This window comes from Artemia sp. Qi Xiang Cuo, chromosome 19 (genome assembly GCF_049724085.1).
Source record: "Artemia sp. Qi Xiang Cuo chromosome 19, ASM4972408v1, whole genome shotgun sequence".
Lineage (NCBI taxonomy): Eukaryota > Metazoa > Arthropoda > Branchiopoda > Anostraca > Artemiidae > Artemia > Artemia sp. Qi Xiang Cuo.
In genome coordinates this window covers 5870969-5898905 of record NC_142812.1, presented here as the reverse complement: position 1 = coordinate 5898905, position 27937 = coordinate 5870969, and the positions used below count along the sequence as shown (strand labels likewise).

Below are 27937 nucleotides of genomic sequence, written 5' to 3'. Positions count from 1 at the left end.
GAATTGAATGTGTTCTTTGGTAAAATTCAGAAGAGAACTTGAACTTTCCTTGACTTCGTTGAGAAAATTTTAAATTGAACTAGAACTTTTTATCTTCCGTGAAAATATCCACAATCATCTTCCGGGAAAATATTGACAAGTATGCAATTGATTTTTACATCTACACCCGAAAAATTAGAATTGTGCTTTAAATTTCTTTATGTCTATGTGAAATAAATAAATTAACTGGAAGATTTTTATTTCATCTTTTGAAATAAGAATTGAAGTTTGTTCTTTGATAAAATTCAGTAGAGAACTTGAACTTTTCTTCACTTCGTTGATAACATTTTAAATTGAATTAGAACTTTTTATCTTCCGGGAAAATATTCACAAGTATGATATTACTTTTTCTATCTTCCACCGAAAAATTTAGAATTGAACTTTAAATTTTTTATGTCTTGGTGAACTTAAAACTGACGTGGAAGCTTCACCTACGAAATACTAAGAAACCTTAGCTCAGAGAAGCCTGAATAAGCCAAATATTCATCCCAAACAAGAAGTTTCAGACAACAAACACCTATGAGGGACTAAGAATCCTAGCTCTAAAAAGTTCAAAAAGCAAACTACACCTCCCAAATCATAATTTTCTGAAAACACAGACCTATGAAATTCTAAGAAATCTAGCTAAGATAAGTCAAAAATAGCAAACCTCTCAGTCCCAAATCATAGGTTTCAGTCAACACACACCTACTAAAGGCTAAGAAATACAGCTTAGAAAAGTCAAAAAATAGCAACCAACGTATCCCAAATCATTGGTTTCAGACACCAAATACATACGAAAGACTAAGAAATCTGGTTATGAAAAGTCGGAAATAGCAAATTGCATACCTCAAATCATAAGTTTCAGACAACACACACCTATGAAATACTAAGAAACCTTAGCTCAGAAAAGCCTGAAATAGCAAACTATTCATCCCAAACTATAGGTTGTAGACAGCAAACACCTATGAGGGACTAAGAATCCTAGCTCTGAAAGGTCTAAAAAGCAAACTACAAATCTCAAATCATAATTTTCTGACAGCACACACCTATGAAAGGCTAAGAAACCTAGCTCAGAAAAGTCAAAAATAGCAAATTAACCATCCCAAATCATAGGTTTCAGACAACACATACCTATGAAAGGCTAAGAAATCCAGCTCAGAAAGGTCAAAAATAGCAACCCACTCATCCCAAATCATAGGTTTCAGACAACACACACCAACGAAAGACTAAGAACCTTATATCCCAAATCATAGGTTTCAGTCAACACACACCAACGAAAGACTAAGAAATCTAGCTCATAATTGCTCGAGCGAGTCAATTAAATCTACCGACTAATGCTTCTCAGACACTATTCACCTCCGAAATTAAAGGATACCAAAGCTCGGACAGGTCTTGAAGAGCGCACTTAGCGTCTATATAGATAATAGTCACGATGTGTGCACCAATGCACTACAAAGAAGCAATTGAAAAGAAAACCGGGAAATAGCAAACTTCTCAACCCGAACTATAGGTTTCAGACAATAAACACCTATGAGGGACTAAGAATCCTATCTCTGAAAAGTCCAAAAAGCAAAACTACAAATCCCAAATCATAGGTTTCAGACAAAACACACCAACGAAAGACTAAGAAATCTAGCTTAGAAAAGCCCGAAATAGTAATTTACATATCCCAAATCATAAGTTTCAGTCAACACACACCTACGAAAGGCTAAGAAATCGAGCTCTTAAAAGTCCAAAAGCAAACTACTCATCCCAAACTATAGGTTTCAGACAACAAACACCTATGAATGGCTAAGAAATCTAGCTCAGAAAAGTCAAAAATAGTAATTTACATATCCCAAATCATAAGTCTCTGACAACACACACCTATGAAAGGCTAAGAAACCTTGCTCAGAAAAGTCAAAAATAGCAAACTACTCATCCCAAACTATAGGTTTCAGACAACAAACACCTATGAGGGACTAAGATATCTAGCTCAGAAAAGCCCGAAATAGTAATTTACATATCCCAAATCATAATATTCTGACAACATTCACCTACGATATACTAGGAAAGCCTAGGTCATAAAAGTCTGAAATAGCAAACTACTCATCCCAAACTAGAAGTTTCAGACAACAAACACCTATGAGAGACTAAGAATCCTAGCTCTGAAAAGTCCACATAGCAAACTACACATCCCAAATCATAATTTTCTGAGAACACACACCTATGAAAGGATAAGAAATCCAGCTCAGAAAAGTCAAAAATAGCAAACCACCCATCCCAAATAATAGGTTTCAGACAACACATACCTATGATAGACTAAGAAATCCAACTCAGAAAAGTCAAAAATAGCAACCCATACACCCCAAATCATCGGTTTCAGACAACATACATCAACGAAAGACGGGGGCCGGGGAGGGCCTTTGAGGGTCTGGGGGGGGCCTTGAGTGCCGGGTGGTCCTTTGGGAGCTTGCGGGGACCTTTGAGGACCAGGGGCTTCCTTGGGGGTGGGGGTTGGGGGATCGGACCCCTTTGGGGTTGGGGATAGAGGACCTCACGACACTGTTCAAATTGAACTTGTGTATTATAACGACCTTAGAGTTTCACCATCAAATCTTCTTCTAAAATCTCTTCAAAAATCATCTCTTAAAACGTCTCTAACTGTTTTACCGAAACAATTCCCTAAAATAATAATTTGTTCTGAAAAGATATAATAAAGCCTTAAAAAAGTATTAAAATAGGGGCTCAGGCACCTTTGGGGGCACCGGGGGCCCTTTAGGGGGGGTAGGCGGTGGAGAGGGTCCTTCTGTGTCTCAACGCACAAAAAAATATTAAAAAACGGGGGAGGGAAGGGGGGGAGGTGGAGGAGGTAAGGGGGAGGAGGGGGAGGGGGAGGAGGGGGAGGGGAGGAGGGGAGGGGAAGGGCAAGGTGAGGAGGGGGAGGTTAGGTAAGGGAGGGGAGGGGGGCCCTTTGGGGGCTTAGGGGGGGGGGCCTTTGGGGCCTGTGGGGGTCCTTTGGTGGGTCTGGGGGACCCTTGAGGGCCGGGTGGCCCTTTGGGAGCCCGGTGGACCTTTGAGGACCGGGGGCTTCCTTTGGGGTTGGGGTGGGGTATGAGGACCCTTCGGGGTTGGGGTGGGGTATAAGGACTCTTTGGGGTTTTGGTAGGGGACCTCACAACACTGTGCAAATGGAACTTGTGTATTATGACGACCACAGAGTTTCACCCTCAAATCCTGTTCTAAAATCATCTTTTAAATCATCTTTTAAAATGTCTCTAACTGTTTCGCCGAAATAATTCCCTAAAACGGTTTCGCCCAAATAATCCCTAAACGTAACCTCAGCGTATTCCTTTTGTTTTTTGGCATCTCTGTGATTTCACATTTCAAATTTCTAGGAAATCCATTCCTACGTTAATCTCTTCATCTCATAAATTTTCCTAGCTACACTATTAAGGTTTCGTTGGAATATCAATTTATCTCTCCGACTTAAAGCTCAGTGAAGCCGTATTTAAAAATAGAATTTCTATCTGTTTAGACTCCCGCAAAATTCCAAGATAACAAGTGATGTCATTTCTAATTCCTAACACTAAAGATTATTGAAGCCCTATTTAAAAATAGAATATTAATTTTTCTCTCTGACCTAAAGAACGTTTATCCCTCAGACCTAAGATTAATGAAGCCATGTTTGTTTCTTAATTTCCCTTTCGTGAATCAATACATTCCCCTAGCGATTATGTAAATCAATTTCTCAGGTTAGGTTAGCCAAACAATCTCATAACATTCGCGTCGAGCATGTACATTCTCACTGACAAAAACCATAAAACAGACATAAATTGCTGTTGACATCCATAAATTTGAGAAAGGTCCTGTTTTTTCATTTTCACTGACAAAAACCATAAAATAGACATGAATTTCTGTTGACATCCATGAAAAACATCAAATAAATTGACCATCGACCTTGGAAAAAAGAGGTCATTGACCCCATTAACCACGTGTTCTCCCCAGGGACTCTATGCCCATATATGGTGTGCTGTCACGATCAATAGGGTCATTTCTACTGACATGGTCAGGAAAACGACCTAAGAAATGTAAATTTACGACGATTGAAAATTTACAACCTAGACTATCAAATGTGATCAGGTTAATCCAAGCCGCTGAGGCAGAAGTAATTAAAAAAAATGCCCGAGGTAATGATAAACGAAAATGAAGAACAAAGAAATATGTGGTTAAAATACTTGCAGAACCGATAATTACAACGAGTCGAAAACGAAAGTGAAGAACAAAGAAATATGTGATTCAAAAATAACTGGCAACGAGAAACACAACGAGCCAAAAATTAAAGTGAAGAACAAAGAAATATACAGTTACAAGACATAAGACAACAAGGATCAGAACGAATCAAAAATCAGAGTGAAGAAAAAAGAAGGATCTAGTTAGAATATATGCGACAGCAACAATAAAGGAATAGGTGGTTAGAAGATAAGCGGCAGCGAACAAGCGCAAGTGAGAATCAAGAACGCGTCAAAAATGAAAGTGAACAACAAAGAATTGTGCGGTTAGCAGACACGTTAAAGCGAGTATCAGAACGTGTCAAAAATGAAAGCGAAGAACAAAGAACTGTGCTGTTAGAACACAAGTAATAGCGAATCAAAAATTAGCGAGCAGCAATAGCGAGCAAAAATAGCGAGCAGAAATAGCGAATAAGAATGAATCAAAAATTAAAGAGAAGAAGAAAAAAGAACCTGACGAACCTAAAAAGATGCCGTAAACTATGGGACTGTTAATTATAAGTCATTCGGACCCTTCAATGTTGTGTGCCTTTACTGCGGAGCCCTTGGAAGCTGTCTTTTTGAAGGGCTTCAAATACGCTCTAAAGAATTTAACGAATAAATTTGAAATACAAACTCATGTTACGCTTCTTTCAACGTAAGCGATGATCGAACCATCAATAGTCGTAATGTTTTCAGCTTTAAAGTAGCTAGACGAATTTATCACAAAATCAATATAAAGTCAAATGAAAGATCTTCAGCCGAACTGGCCAGCCATGACAAAAACCAACAGAGAGAAAAATCTAAAAAAAAAAAAAAAAAACGAGACTGTGGCCAGTGGAGAGAAAAGAAAAGACAAAATCAAAACAACGCGGATATTTCGCCTGTATCCAAACAAGGGGTCTTCAGCACGAAATAAACACAAGAAGAACAGGATGAAAAAAAAAACAAGATAAAACAAAAAACCAATAAAACCACCACCAAAAAAAAAAAAAAAAAAAAAAAAAAAAATTACAATTGGCGCAAACTGATCCACGTAGGGAAAATATGCTATTAAAGAGTTACTTCAGAGAGGACACCAGAGGTACTGGCCACAGTCTCGTTTGTTTGTTTGTTTTTTTTAGATTTTTCTCTCTGTTGGTTTTTTTCAATATAAAGTCGCATCCATTACAAGCCCCTGAGGGGATTTTGAGCCACCTTCATGCGTCGAAATATACTTATTAGACCCCAATGAAGCTGTTGAGGAACGCACTGCACACCCTTTAAATTATGGGATCTCTCGTGAGAGATCCCATGGTTTTCTTAGAAGAAATATTGCGAGACACAAACAACCAAAGGTTGCACGAAAATACGAGAAGTGAAGGATAAAATAAATCAACGTGCTGCTTTACTGGGACAACAGCCTCGGGTAGAAGACAATTGATAATGAGAATTGATATATAAAAGCCTGCCACTTAGCCATGCAAGTGACTGGTGGTGAAGCCACCGATCTCCCGGTACCATGGACGGTCATGTCATCCCCAAAGCCTAAGTTATTAGAGCTTTCAACTACGCTGAATCAAATGGCTATCTCAAAACTTTGATCAGATGTCTTTTGAGAAAAAAGGTGAGTGAGAGAGGGGCTATTTGCCATCCAATCCTTTTGGTCACTTAAAAGAGCCCGAGAAATTTTGGTATACGTTTAAATGAGCCCTCTCTCGATCTTCTAGTGCTATTGGTTTGATATGATCACCCTTAAAAAAAAAAAATAAACACATTCGTTATCTTTCTGGCGGCAAAAACACAAAAGTCTACATTTTTGCAGATAGAGCTTAAAACCTCTAAAAAGGGCTCTCTAATTAGCTGAATCTTATGGTGTGATTTTCATTCAGATCAATTGACTTTTCGTGGTGGTTTCCCTTTTTTCGAAAGTTTGGCAAATTTTCTCAGGGTCCTAATTTTGATCGGCAGAAGTAATCTTGATGGATTCTAAATATTTGGAATCAGTATAAAAAGCCAATTCTTTTGATAAATTTATAAATGCCTGTTTTTAGGCAATAGGCAATTCTTTGGAATCAGCATAAAGGTTCACCATCATTATTTAATGTCCGTTAGCCATGAACTGTTTGATAATTATATATATATATATATATATATATATATATATATATATATATATATATATATATATATATATATATATATATATATATATATATATATATATATATATATATATATATATATATATATATATATATATATATATATATATATATATATATATATATATATTATATATATATATATATATGCAAGAGGCGGCATAGTTGGCTCTTTGTCTAGGAAAAATTTGCTTCATTCTCTTTCCAGAAAGTCTAGTTACCAGAAAGTGAGAGAAAATGAAAACAAAAATGATTGTACTATAAGGTCATATACGAAATTAATCTCTTTGTTTTCTATAAAATTGGTACTCTCGGTGATGAATTTACTATTATTAAAAATCCACTTCAATTATGCGTTTTCTCCAGGCTTTATTTAATTTACAGTACCGTAGCATGCTAAAAACCCATTTGCGGACTTTTTGATGGCCCTTGTTTGGCTTTGTCTAGATGGTAAGCGGATTTCGCTCCACTTGGGTAGCAGTTCTACCTACAAATGGGTCCCGGTATCTATCGTAAACAGATCACGCTATTTTGATGGGTATAAAAAAAAGTAGAAAAATTGCCCTTTTTTACAATTTTCAACCTATTTTTGACTTATTTTTCAATCTGAAGAATACAAAGCAAATTTCAAAAATGTAACTTTGTAGATCAAAAAAGCTGAATCTCAGCTACTGAATGAAAACAAATTTTCATCTAACGTTGAAATATTAAAACTACCGAAATATTAAAACTGAAATATTAAAACTACCGAAATATTAAAACTGAAATATTAAAACTACCGAAAAACAGCGTACCAAAACTTGCATAAGGAACATACATCTTAACTATATTATAAATTATTAAAACTCTTCTTCTTGTATTTCAGGTCACGCAATGAAAAAAAGGGCGGACTCATTGACCGAGTCGTGCTCGGATCTGCTTGACCTCGAAGAAGGTTTGTTTGGACTTCATACAACGCTCCATCCACATAACAAAATGAAGGCCAATTGTACACAGAAACTGAACAACAATGTGAACGCAGTTACTGTGGAGACAGACGTTTGATTCAATGATATGGTCCTCCAAATGCGGCTTTTAAGAGGTAAACCTGCTTAACTGTATACAGGCCGTTCTACTGTTTCGGCCATTATGAGTAAGCCCACGTTGATGTATACGTGAATATAATATCAAATGGGCCATTAACGGTAAACCTACCCTGATGTGCATATAGCTCTATTGTCAAATCAGCAATTATAGGTAAAGTGATACTGATGGACACACTACCATATTATCCGTATGGTTCATAGTTAATCATACTCAAATTGCCCTCCAACCTGAAGTTTTGACCTTATTTTCAAAGTCGGGTTTTGCTTGGTTATTCAGTAAGTAGAAAAACTTTCCTTAATGCCTCCCAGTCTAAATATTAATCTAGTGTAGGCCTACTCTTTGAGAATACCTTTGAAGAGTGGAATTCGAAAATAATATTTCCTAATTAAAAAATCATAAGAAATAAATAGGAATTGCGAAAACTTCCAAGCTTAAGAAAGAAACTATGATTAACTTTTATGTTGATTCAAGTATTACCTGTAGATTAACCTAGACTAATCTGGAGAATTTCATTGTTAGGGGGTAAAAGGACATTGCTTAAAATAGGATTTTGAAAAACATGCATAGATTAAAATATTTGAGTAATCTCACTGCCAGGAGAATTGGCTAATGTGCACGTTTACAACTGCAAAATGTCAAAAGTAACAGTTACTGACCACCGATTGTACAGACTTAAATATATTGAATCTTCAGTTGCTAATATACTGACACAAATTATTAATGGAAAGAGAATTATTTGTCCAGAAAGTAGATGTTTTTCTTACGGTAGATGTAGATGTTTTTCTTACTGTAGAAAGTAGATGTTTTTCTTACTCGACCTAAAGACGATCTAAGCTATAAAAATGTCATTAGGAAGGAGCCACGAGAGAGATAAGGACCATCACTCTTTGGAAAATTTTCAATACGAGACCTAAACTATCGTGTATTTTGTACCCTTTTTCTTCAGATTTATATTTATTCAAGTCATTCTCAATGAAGATATTATTACCTATTAACATGTCTGAAGTGTTCTGTGCCATTACACGTGTTGCATCAAGAATCCTCCCCACCTGTAAATTTTCCCTATTTCCCTGACAAAAGTTTCCTAGTTGTGTTCTTGCTAGGTTGCCTTAATGCAACTTTTAATTATTTGAAATGGCAATAAATATAGATTAGGTCCAGAAGCAAAAGTTAAAAGAGGGAGGCATAAAAGACGGGCTAGGGTAGCCCAGAGGAGCCGTGTTACAATAAAGGGTCCTGTATACTAACCTGCAGTAAAAACTTTCATTAAAGGAGACTTTTAATTTAAAGTAGATTTAAGTTGAATCAAAGCAGTTATATATATATAAGATAAGAGTTATAAAACAAAATTCTATTGATACCTTTTTTGACAGAAATGGTATTTAAAAAGATTGAGAAAATGTTAAAAAAGTTTGAAAAAACTAAAGTTTTCAAAACCTTAAATTCCTCTGCAGTTTTTTTTCCTTTTTTTTAAATAGGCGAATTCTGCTCTAAATTTATTCAAAATAGTTCAAAGTAGATTTAATCAATTGAAAGTAGATTAAATTTAAAGTAGATTTAAATTAGACTTTTTTACTTTTTTTAGAATCGTTTTTATAGTTAAATAATTTTACTACTTTAGATCCTCCATTCCTGCACTCTTATTACCTTTTTTGTTGCGCGGTACGTTTGTAGAAAGTCAAATAAAAGGACGCGAGACTATATGTCTTCCCAATTCAGAGTCTTGTACCCCGCTTCATCCCTGAATGAGAAGGTGGATTTAATACGGACCCGTCCTCCTATAGGACAAAGCTTGTCAGTCACTTTAAGCGATTTTTTTTTATCAGTTTAGTTTTAAAGAAGTTCAAACTTAGCCTTCCTCTGAGAGGAAGAAACTGTGAAACTCTTCGGAGTTGAGGTCACAAGATAACTTTTTGCAGCCTTGCTCAAATTATTACCTTTTTAATTAAATTTGTGGACTGCAATGCTTGTCAGTAACTTTTCTTCAGTATTGGCTGCCATGTCAGTTCAACTGACAGAAATAGTGAGAAATTTCAAGCTATATTTTTCAGGATAGCCAAAACATATTTTTCTAACTAAGTAAGATTTTTCTAAGCGAGGACAAGTATTTTTTAATTGATAAATTTATAATCATTGTGAAAAACTAATCAAACAGATCGTGGTAACGAACTGTAATTAAGGAAGTAAGCGGGCTAATAGTAGCTTAAATTCTAAAATGGGAATTTTAGTAATGATTAGTATGCTTACTCCAAATCTACAAGAACCTTTAAGTTTAAAGTTACCTATTAAAAGCTACGTGCCTGAGAAGTTTTGCTTATTTTTCGAAAAAAGGGGGAATGCCCTCAAAGAGGTAATCGACCTTTATGCAAATCACCCCATCGAATCTAGTATAATAATAATAATAATAATAATAATAATAATTTATTATAAGCCAAAAAAAACAGGCCATACAGAACAGTATTCTTAATCACACTCCACAAGAAAAATAACATAAATATCAAATTTCACTCATTGATGTCTGCGCTTCATTTACATACTTACATAACTGCCTGATTGATCTTTTTACAGTCGTGTTAAGGATCCCCCGGAACACCAACTTAACACCCTCAAAATAATTTTACCTTAAAAGAGAAAGTTGCTGGCACACGGTGAGAATATGGGCTACATCCTCAATACCTAGGTTTCATCTGGGGCAAGAGTAATCCGCATTTGCATCTGGGGCCACCCTATTTCTTTCAAATACTCTTTTTCTATTCTTTAGTGGCAGGCAATTCGCTCGGATCCGAAACCAAGTCCTCAATGTCTCCCCCGGTAATCCAAGTTTAAAATAATATTCGAGTCCAAATATCTCTTTTACATAGGAATAAAACTTCAATGTTTCAGATGTTTTAACTGCCTGGGTCCACATTTGGACTTCCTGGTCTTTTATTCTTTCTAAAATCATAGCCAAAAACGACTCACCCTGATCTGAGAAAACCCTTAGGTTTCCAGCTTCTATAAACAGAAATGTAGAATTTTGTATTTCCGCAACGGAAGAAGGCCCATCTTAACCAAAAATAAATTTATAGCGTCCTTTCTGAGTAGCCATATAGATGGTGCCATGGGGAAACTGTGTTTTTGCATGTTGTGGCACCAAACTCCTATACTGTTCCAAAAAGAGCAAAATTGTTATCAACTGAAAATTCTGAGAAAGAAAATCGATCTAACTAAAAGCTATGTATGCAGGCTCCCAGTTTCAGAGGAAGCAATTCTGCACGGTGGCGAGTTCGCTCCTAAGAAGTCACGTAATCCATAAAAAATAAATGGTTATTATAGACATTTATTAAAACTTCATTTGACGTAGCTGATTTACTTGATTTATATAAATTTATGTACAGTACAAACTGTTTGTATGCAATTTGTGCACGCACCTTGTATATACAAAATACATATACAGTGGGGGTAAAAGCTCCCCTCATATTATGAGGTGATATCCTCTTTGGAAAAATTAGATTTAATTTCTTAAATTAAATTTGCTAAATCAGCTCTTTCTCTCGAAGCATCGCTGTGCAAAAGTTAAAATTGTATTTAAAATGGTGGTTTTGAGGGGGTTAGCCCTCCTCCCATTTAGGGCAACCTTATGAAAAACTCTGGGTGTACTATGGAAAACGAACAGAAGTTTTAGAAATAGAAGACAATTTTACTCCAATGAAAGCAAAGAGGGACGTTAAAACCTAAAACAGAGAGAAATTGTTTCCTTATATCAGGAGAGCTTCCCCCTCTACAGCCAACTGCTTTTTCAAGCAGTCCATGGTAGCGAACTATAGGTAAGGAGCAATTCAGCCCAATAGTAACCAAAATACTAAAAACAAAACTATGATTACAATAGATACATCTGACGAATCGGCTTTTTATGCTGATTGTAAATATATAAAATTCATTAATTTTAATATTAACCATGCAAAGCTACGACCCTGATAAAGTTTGCTTTATGTTCGAAAAGGGTAAGAAAATTTATGGTGGGGGGGGGGGGTATACCATAGGAGTGCCAAAATATAAAATCTAAGAATTTAATATCATATGTCAGAAAAACTGGGGGGGGGGCAGCTGTGCCCCTTTTCCTCCAAAGACATCCGATCAAAATTTTGAAACTAAGCATTCGATTCAGCATAGTTGAAAGATCTAATAACTATGATTATAATGTTTCTCTCTACTTTCATGGGAAAAACTTGTTTATTTTTTAGATTTAATTGATGCAAGAAATTAGACAAATTCAGAATAAATTAGTGCAAAATTATTTCCCAGAATAAATTAGTGCAAATTCAGTTGCTAATGGGTTATATTTCATGTTGACATGACATGCATTTTATGTAACGTTTTTTGAATTGCAAAGACTGATATAGATCCATACTTCCTATAGGTGTATTTTCCCCAGAGAACCATCTTGGAGTTAAACAGTTTGCGGCATGTAAAGAGCAACGCGGCTCAATAATAACCGAAACTTACAAAAACAGGGGTTTGGTAATAATAAATACATCAAAAGAATCGAATTCTTATGCTGATTCAAATTATGTAAGGCTCGTTGATTTCAATGCTACCCATCAAAAGCTACGAGCCTGAGAAACTTTGCCTAATTTGTGCAAAAGGGGAAAAAACACCCACAAAAAGTAAATTGACCTTTATAAAAATGATACCGTTGGATTCAGCATATTAGACAACCCTACTGTAGAGGCTTTCAGCTCCTAAATACAAAAATGTGAAATTTTGCATTTTCTGCAAGAAGAAAGATCTCGGAAGCGTATTTATTTGTTTGTTTGTATGTTTTTTTTCAGGGGTGATCATATTAAGCCAGAGATCCTGGAAGATTGGGAGAGGGTCCGTTTGATCGGAAATTAAAAGTTTTAGTGCCCTTTCTAACTGACCAAAAGGTTTGAAGCTACTCCCCTCCCATACTCCTTTTCCCCAAAGTCGTCCGATCAAAAACATTGAGATACCAATTTTGTTAAGCATAGTTGAAAAGTCCAATAACTATGCCTTTGGGGATAACACCCCCCCCCTCCTCCAAAGCTCCTGGGGAAAGGGCTGTAAGCAACGAAATTTACCCATTGTATATGTATAGTGCTTGTTATTGGGAAGCATACTAACTGTTTTGGGGGGAGGGGGATTATCTGCTTGGGGAGATTTTCCACGATGAAAATTTTCCATGGGGTAGGGAAGATTCAGGGCGTGAGCTTTCTAGGAGAAATTTTACACTGGGGGAATTTTCTAGAATTCATATATGAAATTATTTTATTTGTTTTACTTTGTCTTCGCCCAGTAAATTTAACATGTAGAGATATTCAAGAGGAAAAATTTTAGTGGTGTTGGTACTGTCCAGAGCATTTTTCCGTGGGGGAGGGATTTTTCACGTGAAAAATACTCCATGGGGGTATTTTCCGTGGGAGCAACTTTCAACTGGGGAGTGGGGGTTTCAGTGAAAAATTTTCCACGGAGGGTGGATTTCCTAAATGATTTGAAAAATGATCAGAAATTAAAGTCCTTTCGAAATGAAAGCATGCTAAGGAGACTTTATAGGCGGAATTGTCCGCAAGAAATTTTTTCGGGGTATTTTCAGCGAGGATATAATTGTATGAGGTGAATTTTCTGGGGAGATATTTTACTTGGGAGTAACTCCATTTTGAGAAATTTTCTACGGAGGGAGGGAATTTTACGTGGATGGAGCCGGATTCCCCGGTATTATTTGAAAAACGATCAGAAATTAAATAAAAACAATTAAATAAAAAAAAAATTATCAAATTAAATAAAAGTTTTTTTTCAGTTCAAAGTTAGGGGCAATATTAAAACTTAAAACAAAGAGAAATTATTATGTATATGAGGGGACTTACTCCTCCTCAATACCTCGCTTTTTACGCTAAAGTTTGACTTTTTGACCCAATTCTTTAAGAACGACTCCTGAAACACAAAGGCCGTTTAACTCAAATAAGAAGCTTTTTAAAAGTCCTTAAACACTTTAGACTGAAGAGCGGGGTATTAAGTAGGGGGCAATCCCCTTATATACAGAATAATTTATATTCGTTTTAGGTTTAATGTTGCTACTTACTTTGATTCAAAAACTTGTTTTTTGTCAAGTTAATAAATAGAAATGTCAACTGTGCAAATAAAAACGTGCAAAAATTGCAAAAACTACCATCGTATTATAAAAAGTTTTGACGGTGTTTAATAATGACATAATTCAATCATTGAAAATTCTTTCAGTAGCAGCTGATAGAAATCGAAAATATCAAGTAATTAGATAAAATCACTTAAACTTGATAAAAATTTTATTTGTTACCTGTGGTTTTCCACGGTACTGTACCGTTTGCTTATCCTCTTTAACTTCAACTTTTCCAACAGGCTACACAATTGCTACTTCATCTTTCTTTTTCTTCTAGTTGGTCATCAGTAAAGCAAGACTTCAAAAGCCAAGTTAGAGAGCCTGCTACTCAACAAAAGTTCTGTGAACAACCAGCAATACCCATGCCTACAAATAGATGGCATGGTGACATAATTTGTGATATCGCTCAATTCTAGTCACTTCTGCGTGTATTTTCAAGTCTATTGGCTTTTTTATTCCTACAGTGCTAGCCTTTAAACAGGGTTGAAGAGATTAATTCTTTTCCCTAAATTGAACCTTGTGACTTTATGCAGAGTTGCCAAGTAATGGCTGAATTTTAGTAAAAAACTCCTTATATTTTTTTTGAAACGAATAAATTGATGACATCTTTGAAAGAAAAATTCATTGAAATTTAAAAAAAGTACTTGGCAAATCTGCTTTAATTATAGGCTTGACATGAGCAGACAAGCGAGTTCAACACTAAGAACTAATGTTCTGTCAGAATTCGTTGTTCCAAACTTTACAATTACTAAATTACCTTAAAGATTTTAATCGAATTTAAATACAAAATTTTTTACCTAAATTTGTCAAAGCGTCTGGGAAAGAAGAGTAGATTTAATCAAGGGAAATAATTAATTAGTTTTTTTTAACTATTAAATAACCGAAATTTTGAATTTCTATGTTATGGGGAAGGGTATCCTGGGAATTATTTTAGCGTGCGAACTTTGAAAAAAGAAAAATGAAGATAGTAATTTTTGTCATATTCTTAAACTAAAACTTCTATTCTCAATTAGACATGTTTTTTCTGAAAACACTAAAACATACTAAAAATCTGAATCCAAATTTCGCATTAACTGCAAAAACCAAGAAAATATGTTTGCCAGCTTAATAAAATAACAATCTTAATGAAAACCTTTTAATTAGCAGCTTTTAATTAGCAGTTATAATAAAGTTTACATAATAAGCACAATACTTGTATTTAAAACAAGAAAAATGTTAGATTAAGATAACACTAGAACTGTAACTGAAAGAATGAAGTGCAAGAATAATTTGTAACAGCGCTGCATTTGTTTAGGTGGTGGGGCAGGCCCAGTCCCAACATAATAGCTACAGGAAGAAGGGCTGTGAAGTAGGGAGTTGATGAGTAAGAGTGAGGGTCAATTTAGTTTTTTCGATTCACTGGGAGTGAGAGCAATTTATGAAAATAAGTTCTGAAACTAGACCGCTTATCGTGACAAAACAAAAAATGACAAGAAAGAAAAAATGAGTATTGTTACTGGTAATGAAACAATAATGAAGAAATTTTGAAATTATTTTGGTTGAGACCTCCGCTCAACCATCTGCAGAGCAGGATTAAGAATGTAAATATATATAAAAACTCAGAATAGTATTAAGAGACACACCCCTTAAAACAAATATCTAATTTTGAACTAAGGACGGTTGAGTGTAGATCGTAGGTTGAATTTTAATTGTGTAATTGCGAGTGTAATTGAAGTTTAATTGTGAACTAAGAACGGTTGAGTGTAGATCGTAGATTGAATTGTAATTGTGTAATTGTGAGTGTAATTGAAGTGTTATTGTGAACTAAGGACGGTTGAGTGTAGTTTGAAGCATCGCATTTTGTTCTTCATTTTTCACTAGCTGCGATTATTCTTGTTTTTTCTACATTAATTTTTTTTTATTTGTTAGAGTAATTTAGTGCTAAAAAGGTTGTTATTGAAGCTTTTATAGGCCTTAATCTTTAGATTAGGAGCCGTGAGAATAATTTAACAGGTTTGAAGCCCGACCAACCAACCGTTTCAAAGAGAAACAAAAGAGCTTTGTTTTAACGGAGACGTGGGTCTAAACAAAAAAGACAATAATAGAATAAAATAGCTTGCTTCAAGCAAAGGTATTTTCAATACAGATGAAAACCAAACAAAACTGGCACATAAACAATAAGAGAACCAAAAAATGGTATAAAAAGGATAAAAGATGTATAAGGGACAAAACGAGTGAAATCTAAAAAGAATAGAGAACTAAAAAAACTAAAGTAAAAAAAAATGAATTACTCTAGTGTTCCCCTTGTGAAAATTTTTTGTTGTATCTTATTTTTTCTTGTTTTATCAATTATGTTACCTTTTTTCTGTTTTTTTCTGGTTTTCGGTTTTCATCTGTCATAAAGTTCAAGATTTCACAACATTTGTCTCTTTTTTTCGTCTTTATAACCTGCCTAAGAGAGTGCTACGATTTGTTGTTGTTTTTTTTGGAATAGTTGTGGGGTTGGGAGTTATTCAGGATCTGTGAAGATAAATAATACTAACTCTTATTGCTAACTCCATCTATTGACTTCACTAAATCCGTTCAAAGTAGTGAAATACCACTAGAGACAAGTAGTCGGATTATTTCAAGCATCCGATTATAAACGTCGGATTATAAGACAGGCGGAGATTGACCACTAATTTTAAGAAAAACTTCACAAATGTCAGAATCAGTTTTAGTTCTTGTTTTGATATTTATAATTTATCAAACGAGTTTAAAGAAGCTTGCCTCCTAAAATTGAGGATTCTGATCGGTTGTTATGAGTTGTTAGGATCTGTTGTCTGTGTGTTCTGAGTTGGAATCAATTTTCTCACTTCCAGGATTGAAAATTAGAATTGGAAACAAAGACTTTAGGCATCGTTCTGGCATTTGCTAAATGAAGAAAAAAAAAAAAACTTTAAAAATCATTTAGTACTTTCAATTTGCCAACCGAGTATACGAAACCAGAGCGTCGTGTTTTCCCACTAAAATTAAGTATTTAGAACTTTTCGTATGCTTCAAACGAACCAGAAATGACTTTCTCACTTTCATGAGTGACAACTAGAGTTACAGATAAGAGCGTTGAGTATCAATTGATATTATCAGTTCTCAAATTGAGCATAAAAAAAACTAGAGATCGAGTTTGGCCCCCTAAGACTAAGGATTCAGAACTGCTGTTATGCTTCAAAAAAATCAAAATCAGCTTTCTCATTTCTAAGAGTAAGAACTGGAGCTGGAAATAAAAAGTCCATGCATCGTTTTGACATTTATAAATTATCAAACAAGTAAAAAAAAATCAAGGGATCAAGCTTGGCACCTACAAAATTAAACATCTAGAGCTGTTGTCATACTTCAAGAATCGTAACTGACATTCTCATTTCAAAAAGTGAGAATTAGATTTGGAGACAAAACTTTGGGTATGGTTTTGGTATTCGGACAGTCCTCGATTCGGACAGTCCTCGATTCGGATTCGATTCGGACAGCCCTCTTAGTGATTTCTTCTTTATAATTGACCTCTCTTTTGTTAGAAAAAAAAACAACACAACTAGTAAAGAATTTTGGTATATATTTTTGTCTGAAATAATAAAAAAAAAAAAAAAGGAAAAATTTTAGGATTTGTGCTAAACAGCGCATAAATATTATTCTATTGAAGAACTTGAACAAGACATAAACAATATACTATTTATTTCAAACAGACTTGAAAATTAAGCCAACATAATCCTAAAATTAAGTTAATCAAAGAACTATATATTTTTGAATTATTTACAAAACAAGATAGAAAATGAAAGTCTTAAAGCCAAAAAGTATGCTTTTCTTCTCATGCCAGCTTGACTAGTTTAAATTTAGATCCGTTTTTAATGAAGAATTAAATTAAATGTTTATGTAACGCCTTTTTACTTATCTTTGAAGAGTTTAAATGGACTTTAAGGATTTTTTTATTAATCTCTATTGTATTTCGACCTAGTCAGTCCTAGTCTTCTTGCTTTTTCCCCTAGTTTATTTAAGATAAGGATGCCGCCACAAAATTTTACCAGGAGGAGGTGCATATTTCAAGGAGATTATTTTGCAATTAGCAGATGTGATGTTTTGCAATTTTTCAATTGTGCAATTTTTGCAATTGTGCTAATTTTGCAATTAGCAGATGTGATGTTAACAATTTAAAGCGCTTTAAGTACACTGAAACATCCTTATTAAATGAAATTTAATCGATTTAAAAAGATTTCAAGACAAAGGAGGACAAATGTGCAAGGTCTTACGGTAATTTTACGGTAATATCTTACGGTAAGTTTTTATTGTTCCAGAAGACCTTTGCCCCAATATGCCCTTTTTGATGGTGTTCATGATGAAAAAACTCTTGTTACCCTATTATTTCAGTATTCCTGCTGTCATGATTGATGAATTTGTAAGTTAAAAAACAATGTTAGTTTTTTTTTCCTTGAACAAAATCTTTTTATGTGGCGTTAAGTGGCAAGGTAAATTATCAAGATTGATTGTAAGTTCAGAGGCATTGATAAAATTGTCTCTAAACCTGTTTTTGAAAAAATTATATTTTATTCACACAAGGATTTTTTTATTCATCTTTTCATTTTCGTTTTCGAACTATAGTGAGATGTGTGAAAGAGGGAGCTGAATTTTTCCTAACAGCTACAATGTCTTTTGTTATGATAGTTATGACTGCTATCAACTAATTTTTTTCTCGTCGCTTTAAAATATTTTCTCAAAGGAAAAAATTATCTAAGTGGATATAAAAGCGGGCTCAAAAATGGTCAGCTTTACGGAATTTGCTTCATATACTTTAAGATCAGCTTTATATACTTTAAGGAATTTTTTCAGATCGAGCAACAGTTTTAACTGACTTGAAATCTATTTTTCAGTGCATATTAAATTGTCATTTTAGCCATGACTTTTGTCCCGAATTTTGAGCCATGAAATTTTGTCCCAAATTTGGATTATGACTATTTTTTTACTCATTACCATTGCCCAAACTCGTCGAGCAGAATGCATCCGTGGTAACTAACCATGGTAAATTACCGTCGTCAACTAACCACGAAAGCTTCAATCTATCAGCAGAATTTGCGACCAAAATGTTACAATAGTCAAGAGTATGATTATAATTTTATACTTTGTTATAATTAAAGGCTCAGATGATTCTAGACAAAAGATTCATTCAATTGAAGTAGCGTAAACGAATGAGTACGAGTTTCAAAAAAGGATACAAGTTGTACAGAAATAGATCATCTAAACATTGACTTTAACTTGTTCTTCAGTACAAGGAGCTGGAGTTACAAATGTTTTGCAACATAAAGCTACTTAAAGTACCAAAGACAGTGAAAGTGATTTTTTTCTGAAAACTGAAATGAAATTAATTTGTATTTTGCTTTTAAATAAAATGGAAATTTGATTTCTTGATTTGTTTAATTAACAAATCAAGGATATTTTTGTTAAAAAATTATTAAAAATGGGTAAAAAGTAAAAAAAAAACAACTGGTTCTCAAAAAATATAACAGCAAAGAGCATAAGAAGGTATAACTTTCTTTTAAATATCAAGTTGTTTTTGGTAATCCACAAGTTGTTAATGTTTGAATTATTACGGATAAAAAATTTAATTAAAAGATTCTTACGAATAAAAATATCTCACGGATTTTTTATGAATAAAAAAAATCTAAAACTTTAGTTATTAGTTTTGCTCATTTGTTTTCACTGTTTAACACGGCCTCGTTGACGTTAAAGAGATGCTACCAAAAAGGGTTCATAATTTGCGCCCTAAGAGTAAACAGTTAGTTCTCTTCTAGGTCAACATCTTTTTAGCTTCTTCGAGTACTTTTTCAAATTAGGAGAGGAGACCGCTATTTTCCTTAGGATAAAGGAATATAAGACTGGGTAAGGAGTCTTTGCAAGTAAAAAGAATATATTATTTTAGTTTATTTTAGAAAATAAATAGGGACAGAAGGACCAGCAAAGGGATTCAAATAACGATAACATTTTGGAAACAGTCTAATTGAGGAAATATATAATTTAACTAAAGAAAAAAATTGCCAGGTGAACTGATTAGAATTAATTAATTAATTAATTAATACAAACAAAAGCCAGAATAAACGGCGAATCAATAATTAGATTTTCTTCGTTTTATGCTTGGATTTTGAACCTACCCACCTTCAAAATAGGAAAGAATTAATTCAATTGTACATTTCAATTTGGTTTTGGAATTTTTTTTTTGGTTTCATTCTGCGATTACTTTGTTTTTTTTTAGTTGTTTCGTCTATACTTCCAAGTAATAATTTCTTTTATTGTGGTTTTTTGAACGCATTGTTCGCAGTTTTTTATAATGTCTTTTTACCCTTTGCTTATATTGAGGGAATCTTTTTTTTATAGAGTTAAATTATTCGCAGTTATTCTTCACTGGTCTAAGTTCCTGTTATCTATCTTTTTTTCTCTTTTTTATTAGTATTTTCTTTTAACTCGGAAAAATAAGAAGAACATAAAATCTTAAAATCTTTCTTACGGAAATTTACAGAAAAGTTCTAGAACTTGAAATTAAGTTCCCTTCTAAGAGTTTACCAAAAATTAGCTTTAAGCTAGCAAGAACTAGCTTTCAAATTTATGAATGATTTTCACTTGAATTACAATTTTAAATTATGAGCTACAAGTCAAAAATATTCTGTGACCAATACAAAAATACAGGAGTCATATATTTTAACACTTGTTGGCCACTATTTTTTTTCTTTTTTGTTGTTGATGAGCTTTAAATTAAATGTTCTTTTAAATATAAATATTAATCTTTAGTTGAAAAAAAAGAATACTGGTATTAATTCTATAAAGTAAACACCTGAAGGTAAAGATCCTGAAGGTAAAGATCCTGAAGGTAATTTTGATATGTCATGACCGAATCCCATTTTTTTTTTCTTTTTTACATATCTCTTCAAGTCCAAAGTGTCTTTATTTATTATAATATCAAAAGCCCACTGTTTTACAGTAGAAATATGTGTTAATATTTTTTCAAGCTTTTATGTATGTTCTGTTGTGTTTTCGGAATGTGTTACTTCTGTTGACGTTAAAAAAATTTTGCTGTTTTTGTAAGTTGATTATGAATTAATGCAACTCTGGCAACCATATTATACCTTTTATATATTCAAAGCCCTTGTTTAACGATTTATCTTACATCTTTGAATACATATTTGTTTGGAGGGATGACCTAAGTTTGTTGTGTAAAACAAAATATTTGGAAAGTATTTTATATTTTATTTATAAAAAACTATCAAATTAGGGTCATAGCGTACCGCAGTTCATCTTGATTTTCATAAGACATCATTTTAGCTATACACATTTTTCAAATATCATTTAGTAATTTTCACAAAGTTTAATTTGCATTAAGCCCTTTCAAACATAGAAACCTTAACTGCCTATGTAATCTGTTTTAACCTTTTTAGTTGTTTTTTCTCTCAGATTTTAGAAACTCCTTTATCCAAAATGTGTTACGTCTTTTTTGGCTTACAGCAATTCTCTTAAGATTCAGAATATCGCTCACGAAACTTTTTTTTGCGTCTTAGAATTTTATTAATTAAAAAAGATAAATTTATTAAAACAAAAAAAACATTTTTGGTTATTTCAACAAACATCAGAAAACCCACTAGATTGCTGATAATGGTTGATTACATCCTTATAACCTTATTATGTATTCGGAAACTTATTTAAAAAAGAATCGAATGGTTTTGCAAATTACTGCCTCTCAATAAAAATAACAAACCTGTGTTAATAACACACAATGTTATTAGACACATTATTGAACCCACACAGATAATTCTGTGTTTATTATCGGTGTTAATAAACACAGCATACAAAATACTGGAAACTTTTCAAATGTCTGCCACTGTCTTGAAAACGTTCACCATTGTAACGGGTGAGAACTATGGCAGCCAAATCTTTTATAATGACAATAATAATCAAAGGAATATTTTACAAATAAGGCGAATGCCTCTACGAGACAGAACCTTCACATTAATTTCCTGTTCTAAATTAATCAGAATGACTGTTTAACCTGACTATTTAATCTAACTCTACAGGCTGCAATGGAGCTGCAATGGAGTTTGCAAACTAAAATTATGCAAACCCCGCCAAAGACCAAATGTTACCTTTAAAAACAAGATTCGATGTAGTGTATATGAATGTCTTTCAAAAGAACAAGAAGGGGGGACTTCCCTTCCTATACCATTGTTTTTCAAAGGAACAGGACAGACATAGATATCCCTCTTATTATGCGATGGGTGGGACACCGTGGAAGTCTTGAAAACAGCTTCGTTTAGTGCTGTATATCCTTTTAGGACTCACTCTTTGAATGTGCTATCCAATAAAAGCCACATGTTGATTTAAGTAAGAAAGCATGCAAAACAATAAGTTGTCAATAAATCAGTAATAGGGGATAGCTGAAAAATATGGAACCAGTATTCAGTTACAATTCAGTTTACAATATTTACAATATTTCAGTTTACAAACCTAATTATAAAATTCTCAGAACTAAAAAACTGAAACAAACTAAACTGAACTAAACAGAACTAAACTGATCTAACAGAACTAAACTGAAACAAAAGATGGTAATTGTAATAATATAAATAAAGGTAAGAGTAACAGAATCATGGTCTACAAATATATTCCTTGCTTTCAAGCTAGATCGATTTTTGAGGATGGTAATACATATTTATTTTTAGTATCAAAAGCATAAAGATCAGTACGCCTTTAGTAAAAGCTGTAAACCTAATGGGGCTCCGGGCCAATGTCATAACACACTTTGGGAGACCAAGCTCAATTTCTTAGGAGAACATTCATCTTCCAAGGGAAAAAAGTTGAAGCCAGATAATCATGCTCTTAAATGCCGAGGGTGACTAATAAAAGATGCAACTATAATACGTTAATTGAATAATTGAATTATTCAATTGAATTATTGAATTATTAATTAATTTGAATTATTATCAATCGTTAATTGAATTAATACGTTAATTGAATAATCGCAAAGAAGTAATTGGAATATAAAAATCCTTTGAGGCAGCAACTTATTTCACAAATAAATTTTTAGAAAAATTTCAGATCTAGACTGTTTGGAATTTCAGAAATATATACTTATTTTTTATATGTTCTGTTTTTTATCTTTCTTGCAAAAATTGGTTGAGATAATTCTAAGAAAAAAGGTAAAATAAGGTTGTCATTTTGTTTTCAATAGATCTGCTGCGGTATTTCAAAAGGTGTTACCCACATTAATTCTAGGGGGAGGGGGGGCAGAAAATTGATTTTTTTTTCAGTTATCATTGACAAATGATGTGCACAGAAAAGTTCGTTTCAGGCCTCTAAGAAACGGTAAAAAATAATTCTACCGCTGAAATTTCAATTTCCTAATTGTTCTTTTGTTGAGCAAGTTTCCAAATAAAAAAAATCAAAACTTCAAAAAATATTAAAAAGCTCCCAAAATTGAGATAAACAAGTTTAATTAATTAAAAAAAAACTTCCTAGTTGAAGTGGGCGATTGTAAATCTACTTTTCGTCTTATAATGTGCTTGGAATAACCGTGGCAGATGTGATGAAACCCCATTACCTCGCTTATGAATTTTAATTGTGTTTGTACATCTTATTCATTATGGTGCCTTAAATTGATTTTGCCATATCGATCTAACATTAGGTAGCAGCCGATGTTAAATCTTTTCCTGAGTTTGCTTTATTATATTTCTTGTTTGTTTTATTTAGTTGTGTACTCTGTATTTATTTTCGTATCTATGCCATTGAAGCTGTCTCTTTATCTTCCTCTCCTTCTTGCATACTCCTCCCCTAAACCTGTTGAATTTTTATAGTTAGAAGTTTTTCCTATAGTAGATTTGTTTATTCAGTAAACATAGAATAAATTACGCTTGTTATTTTGTACATTAAACTGTAAATATTATAAATACAGGGACATTGTCCTTTGTTACAAAAAATAAACTGTGTCCTAAATTCTCAACGACACTAAGTAGCAACAATATTGTATTGCGGTAAGTCAAAAAACTGAATTTCGTTGTTCTTGGTCAAACTAGCATTAATTCACCCTGCTCTCAACTTGAAAGCATTTTACCTAGTGGTTTAGTCAATCTTCAAATATCTTTTTTTGGTCTCAATTCCTTTTGATGATTCAGTTTTTGGAAACCTAGATAGATAGATAGATAGATTTATTGACACAAAAGCCCTATTGGGCTATGGTGAAACACAAAAAACAACCAAAATACAACATCAAAACATAAACTGGCAAAACACTAGAACTGGAACACTAGAACACTAAACACTAGACAACTAAACACTATTCAAGAAAATTTTCACGATGCTTCATGCCTACCCGGACGAACTTTCCAGTATTTTTCATATCTAAATAACACCTACTTTTCAAATTTCCAAAATACCATCCCCCCCCCCCCAATCTCCCTACCAAAAATTATCACCCATGATTCCGTCAATTTCTTACATTTCCCTAAAAATAATACAAAGACTCATCCATCTCTCCACACTTAGGGCAACTGTAAGGACCATCCCTCAGTCTAGCCCTACCTAAATATTTCCTTTGTTGTCCAAGAGGCATAGAATTCCCTCTTTCAGACAGTACACATTTTAAATCTTTCGGAATTAATCCCATTTTGATAAACTTCTTCGCACCAGTTCTCCCTGACCTCTGTATATAGCCCCAGGGACATATTGTGCCACTTTTTTGTGGCCTTTTGATTTTGTAACATATGGTAGATGAGATCTAAGAAACTGAAAATATTTTGAGAGCCTATCTGTATTAAACTTGATAAAAGTTTAATGAAAACTTGCTGTTTATTTAATGATTACTCTACTTTTTACTTAATGAAAATTGTTGTTTGAATTACCGCGACCATGCTATGCTGACAAAATTCACCATTATGCTTATTTAAATTTGATCAACGAATCAACTTGTTATAGTATACTTAACTGTGAGCGCACTTATCATCTAACCGCACCAGGGTTGTCCATTTGGAAATCTTTATTTTAAAAAAAGGGCTTTTATCGTAATTTCAGTTTTACAAATTGAGGAAACCGAAATTCCCCGCCCTCGCATTTAAATATTATTTATTTTGTATCGTGATTACAGTGGTCAAATATGGTGGTCAAACCAGTGATGACAGTGGTCAAATACAGTAGTCAAATCAGTGATGAAAGTGGTCAAATATGGCTCTGAAGCATGGACGCTCCGAAAGGCGGATGATGATTTACTAGATGTTTTCCAGAGAAATTGCTTAAGGATTGTTCCGGGTACCCGGCTGACTGACCGTATTTCAAACAATAGGCTATACCAAAAATGTGGTTCTATACCGCTCTCTAGGGCTATAATGAAAGAAAGGTTGAGGTGGCTAGGGCACGTTGTGCGGATGAAGGATGACAGATTGCCGAAGAAGATTGTTCTTTTCGGCCAACCGTCTAGGGCTAAACGGAAACCATGTCGTCCCTGTCTGCGGTGGGAGGACGTCATAGAGAAGGATTTAAAGGAAATGGGAACTTCGTGGGTGGGTGTAAAAAGGGAGGCTTTGAATAGATTGGGGTGGAGGAGGAGCGTATGTAGCTGTGTTGGCCTCAGGCGGCTTGGTGCTGCGGTGAGTTGTGAGTAATAGTAATAGCATTGTGACTAAAAGAAATAATAGTCAACTAGGTATATCGTGACTAGGTATATAGAATTTTTTCACCAAACACATTGAAACACGTCAAGCCCCTTGATTGAGTTATGTTTTCCCCTTACAACGCTTTTAAACCACAAAATTACACAAGATGACAAATGATTCTGAACAGCTAAAGAAGAGGGCATGGAACAAGAAACAGCAGAAATCACATTGAATTGCAAATGAAAAATGTGACTTGAAACTGTAGACTTACACGATAACTATGCTATTGCGTACTTTAGATATTTCAGCGGAATTAGAAAAGTGCAATTTAGATATTACAACGGAATAAGAAATGTGTTATTTTAACGTCTGTAAAGGATAAACAGGAAGGAGGGATTGAATTCAAGTCAGAATCTGAAATTGCTCATTTGCCACCCTATGACTTGGAACTAAAGTGTAAAGTGATGAATATGTAAATGTATAATTTAGATCTTTCAGAGGGCATAGGCATTGAAACATTCAAGGATGTTTCTGAATTACATAACAACCCCATTAATGCAAAAATATATTGACTGTAGAAAAGCTGGGAAAGAGGTTTTTTGGTATCTATGACTTCATGCAAAATTACAAATTATTTTGAATGAATCCAAACAGCTAAACCAAATGACTTGGAAGTAGTAGTAGGGAGGGTCAGGAGGCGCGACGAGTAAAAGATCATTGACCTCCAAACAAGGTAGAATACTGCGAGTACAAGATGACAGCCAATCAGAGGCCTCTGTGTACGAACAAGATCACATGTCTCTTTCTAGGCAAATCAGGGAGTCAGAAATACTAACGGGAGTAACGTAACGAACATAAGGAAGGATTTTTAATATAGTTGTTATTAGTATGAGAATAGAATTCAAGGAGTGAGAACAGTTTGACTTTACTCATATATTTATTCATTGAGATATATTTACAATAATGAGTGGAATGTTTACATTATTAGAAGTTGATAGTAGAGTTGGTAGCAGCAGCAATGATACAAGAGCACCAAACATTGCGGTAGAAATCACGAGAGGATCACGGCTTTGTCTTGAATGGGATGAAGTCTATGCAAGATATGTGTTATCTTTGAGCAAATTTAAATCGGAAGACCAATTGTGCTTTGCTGCAAAAATTGATATAGCACATGTGAATAGACTTCAAAGTGCTTTAAATGCAATAGTGAAGTATATCTAGGACAATAAGTTATATCGGTAATTGTATATGTGTAATATATATTATTGTTGTAATTATGATCCCGTACAATAAAATTGTTTCGAAATTAAAAATGTTCCCTTTCTTTTTATTTGTTAGATTTTTTTGGGTTATCGAATATTCTTGAAGTAGAACGAATCGTGGTTAGTCTAGAGTCAGCAGTTAGGAGCAGTTAGGATTGAAAAATGAATGAATTTGAGAAAGAGAGAATTAGGTCGAATCTTGTGATTATGGAAAAACATTTGATTCTGAATGACGATTTTCTCGAGTTATCTCTTCAACGGAAGATATTTTCTCTGGGAACACTTGTCAATATTATGAAAACTAATCCTCCCCCATTGGACTATTGTATGAGGCCTTTACGCTGTGACTCAAATACTTCTACTCAATTTATTGACATGTTAATTAAAACAATGCAGAATAATATCGTGGTCATGCTCTTGGAAACATTGTCTTAGATTCCATGTAGATTGCTCCCTCTTTGAAAATGATTATGGGACCTCACAGAGTTACTCTTCTTCAACTCTCCTCTGTATTTATTGAACTTGGATCAGTTTCTTTTTAGCTGTGAGAGAGTTGACATCGGAAACCAAAAAATGTTCTATAAACGTCCACTATGTATGTACACTCTTGGCAGTTGGTCATCATGGGAGAATTGTACAATTATTGATGAATATAATGAAAAGTGCAAATTATGCAATACATGTAAATTACATAGAGGATATGCAGTACAAATTAAAGACTGTAATTCATGTCTTGAAGAGACATGCTCCAATTGCCACTATGACAAATGTGATCAGTGGAAGAATACTTACCCTGGCATGATTGGAAAGAACCCTAAACGAGATTTTAATTTATTTCTAGGAGATTGGTATCGTCGTGGTTTTAAATTGTTTTGGGAGGAAGAATCAGGTCTACAATTCAACTATAGAGGTAACAAGACAATTTGGTTTCTAAGTCATCGTTGTGACGACACTGACTATTATGACTATAAACCTAGTGATTTTTATTTTGCTGTTACCGAATGTAATTCACCACTTGAAAACACTGTATGTGATATTGCTTCAAATAGACAAATTGAAACACTTGAATTTCACAATATGAATGCAAATGGTATCATTGACTATACAAAGAGATACGACAAGAGTGAAGTTACATTGTACTGTAGAAAATGTGACCCTGACTTTGCAGCCAATCAAGATCAATATGCAGCGAATTCAAATAATCTACCAGCATTAGTGGTTCTCGACAGTAGCCTATACACCGAAGAAGAAATCTAAAGTGAAGAATAAAGACATTATTGTATATATACATTTTTTTTATTAATAAACAAATTCACATACATTTTTTAAGCACTTTACTCGTAGGGCCCTAAAATCAATATTATACAGGTCTGAGAGGATATTTTCCACCATAAAGTCGTTCAGTCGTGGTCGTTCA

At 33.8% G+C, this 27937-nt stretch overlaps 1 protein-coding gene across 4 annotated transcripts in view; it reads left to right on the top strand.

Annotated features, from left to right (window-relative positions):
- Sh (Potassium voltage-gated channel protein Shaker) overlaps positions 1-23538 on the top strand; it is a 338900-nt gene extending 315362 nt beyond the window's left edge. For all 4 annotated transcript variants that reach the window (XM_089105495.1, XM_089105496.1, XM_089105497.1 and 1 more), the window contains exons 7-8: positions 7281-7496; positions 13912-23538. In XM_089105495.1, the coding sequence (XP_088961621.1) occupies positions 7281-7459 (179 nt within the window). In that variant the 3' untranslated portion in view covers positions 7460-7496; positions 13912-23538. The remainder of the gene's footprint in view (positions 1-7280; positions 7497-13911) is intronic.
- The last annotated feature ends 4399 nt before the right edge of the window (positions 23539-27937 follow it).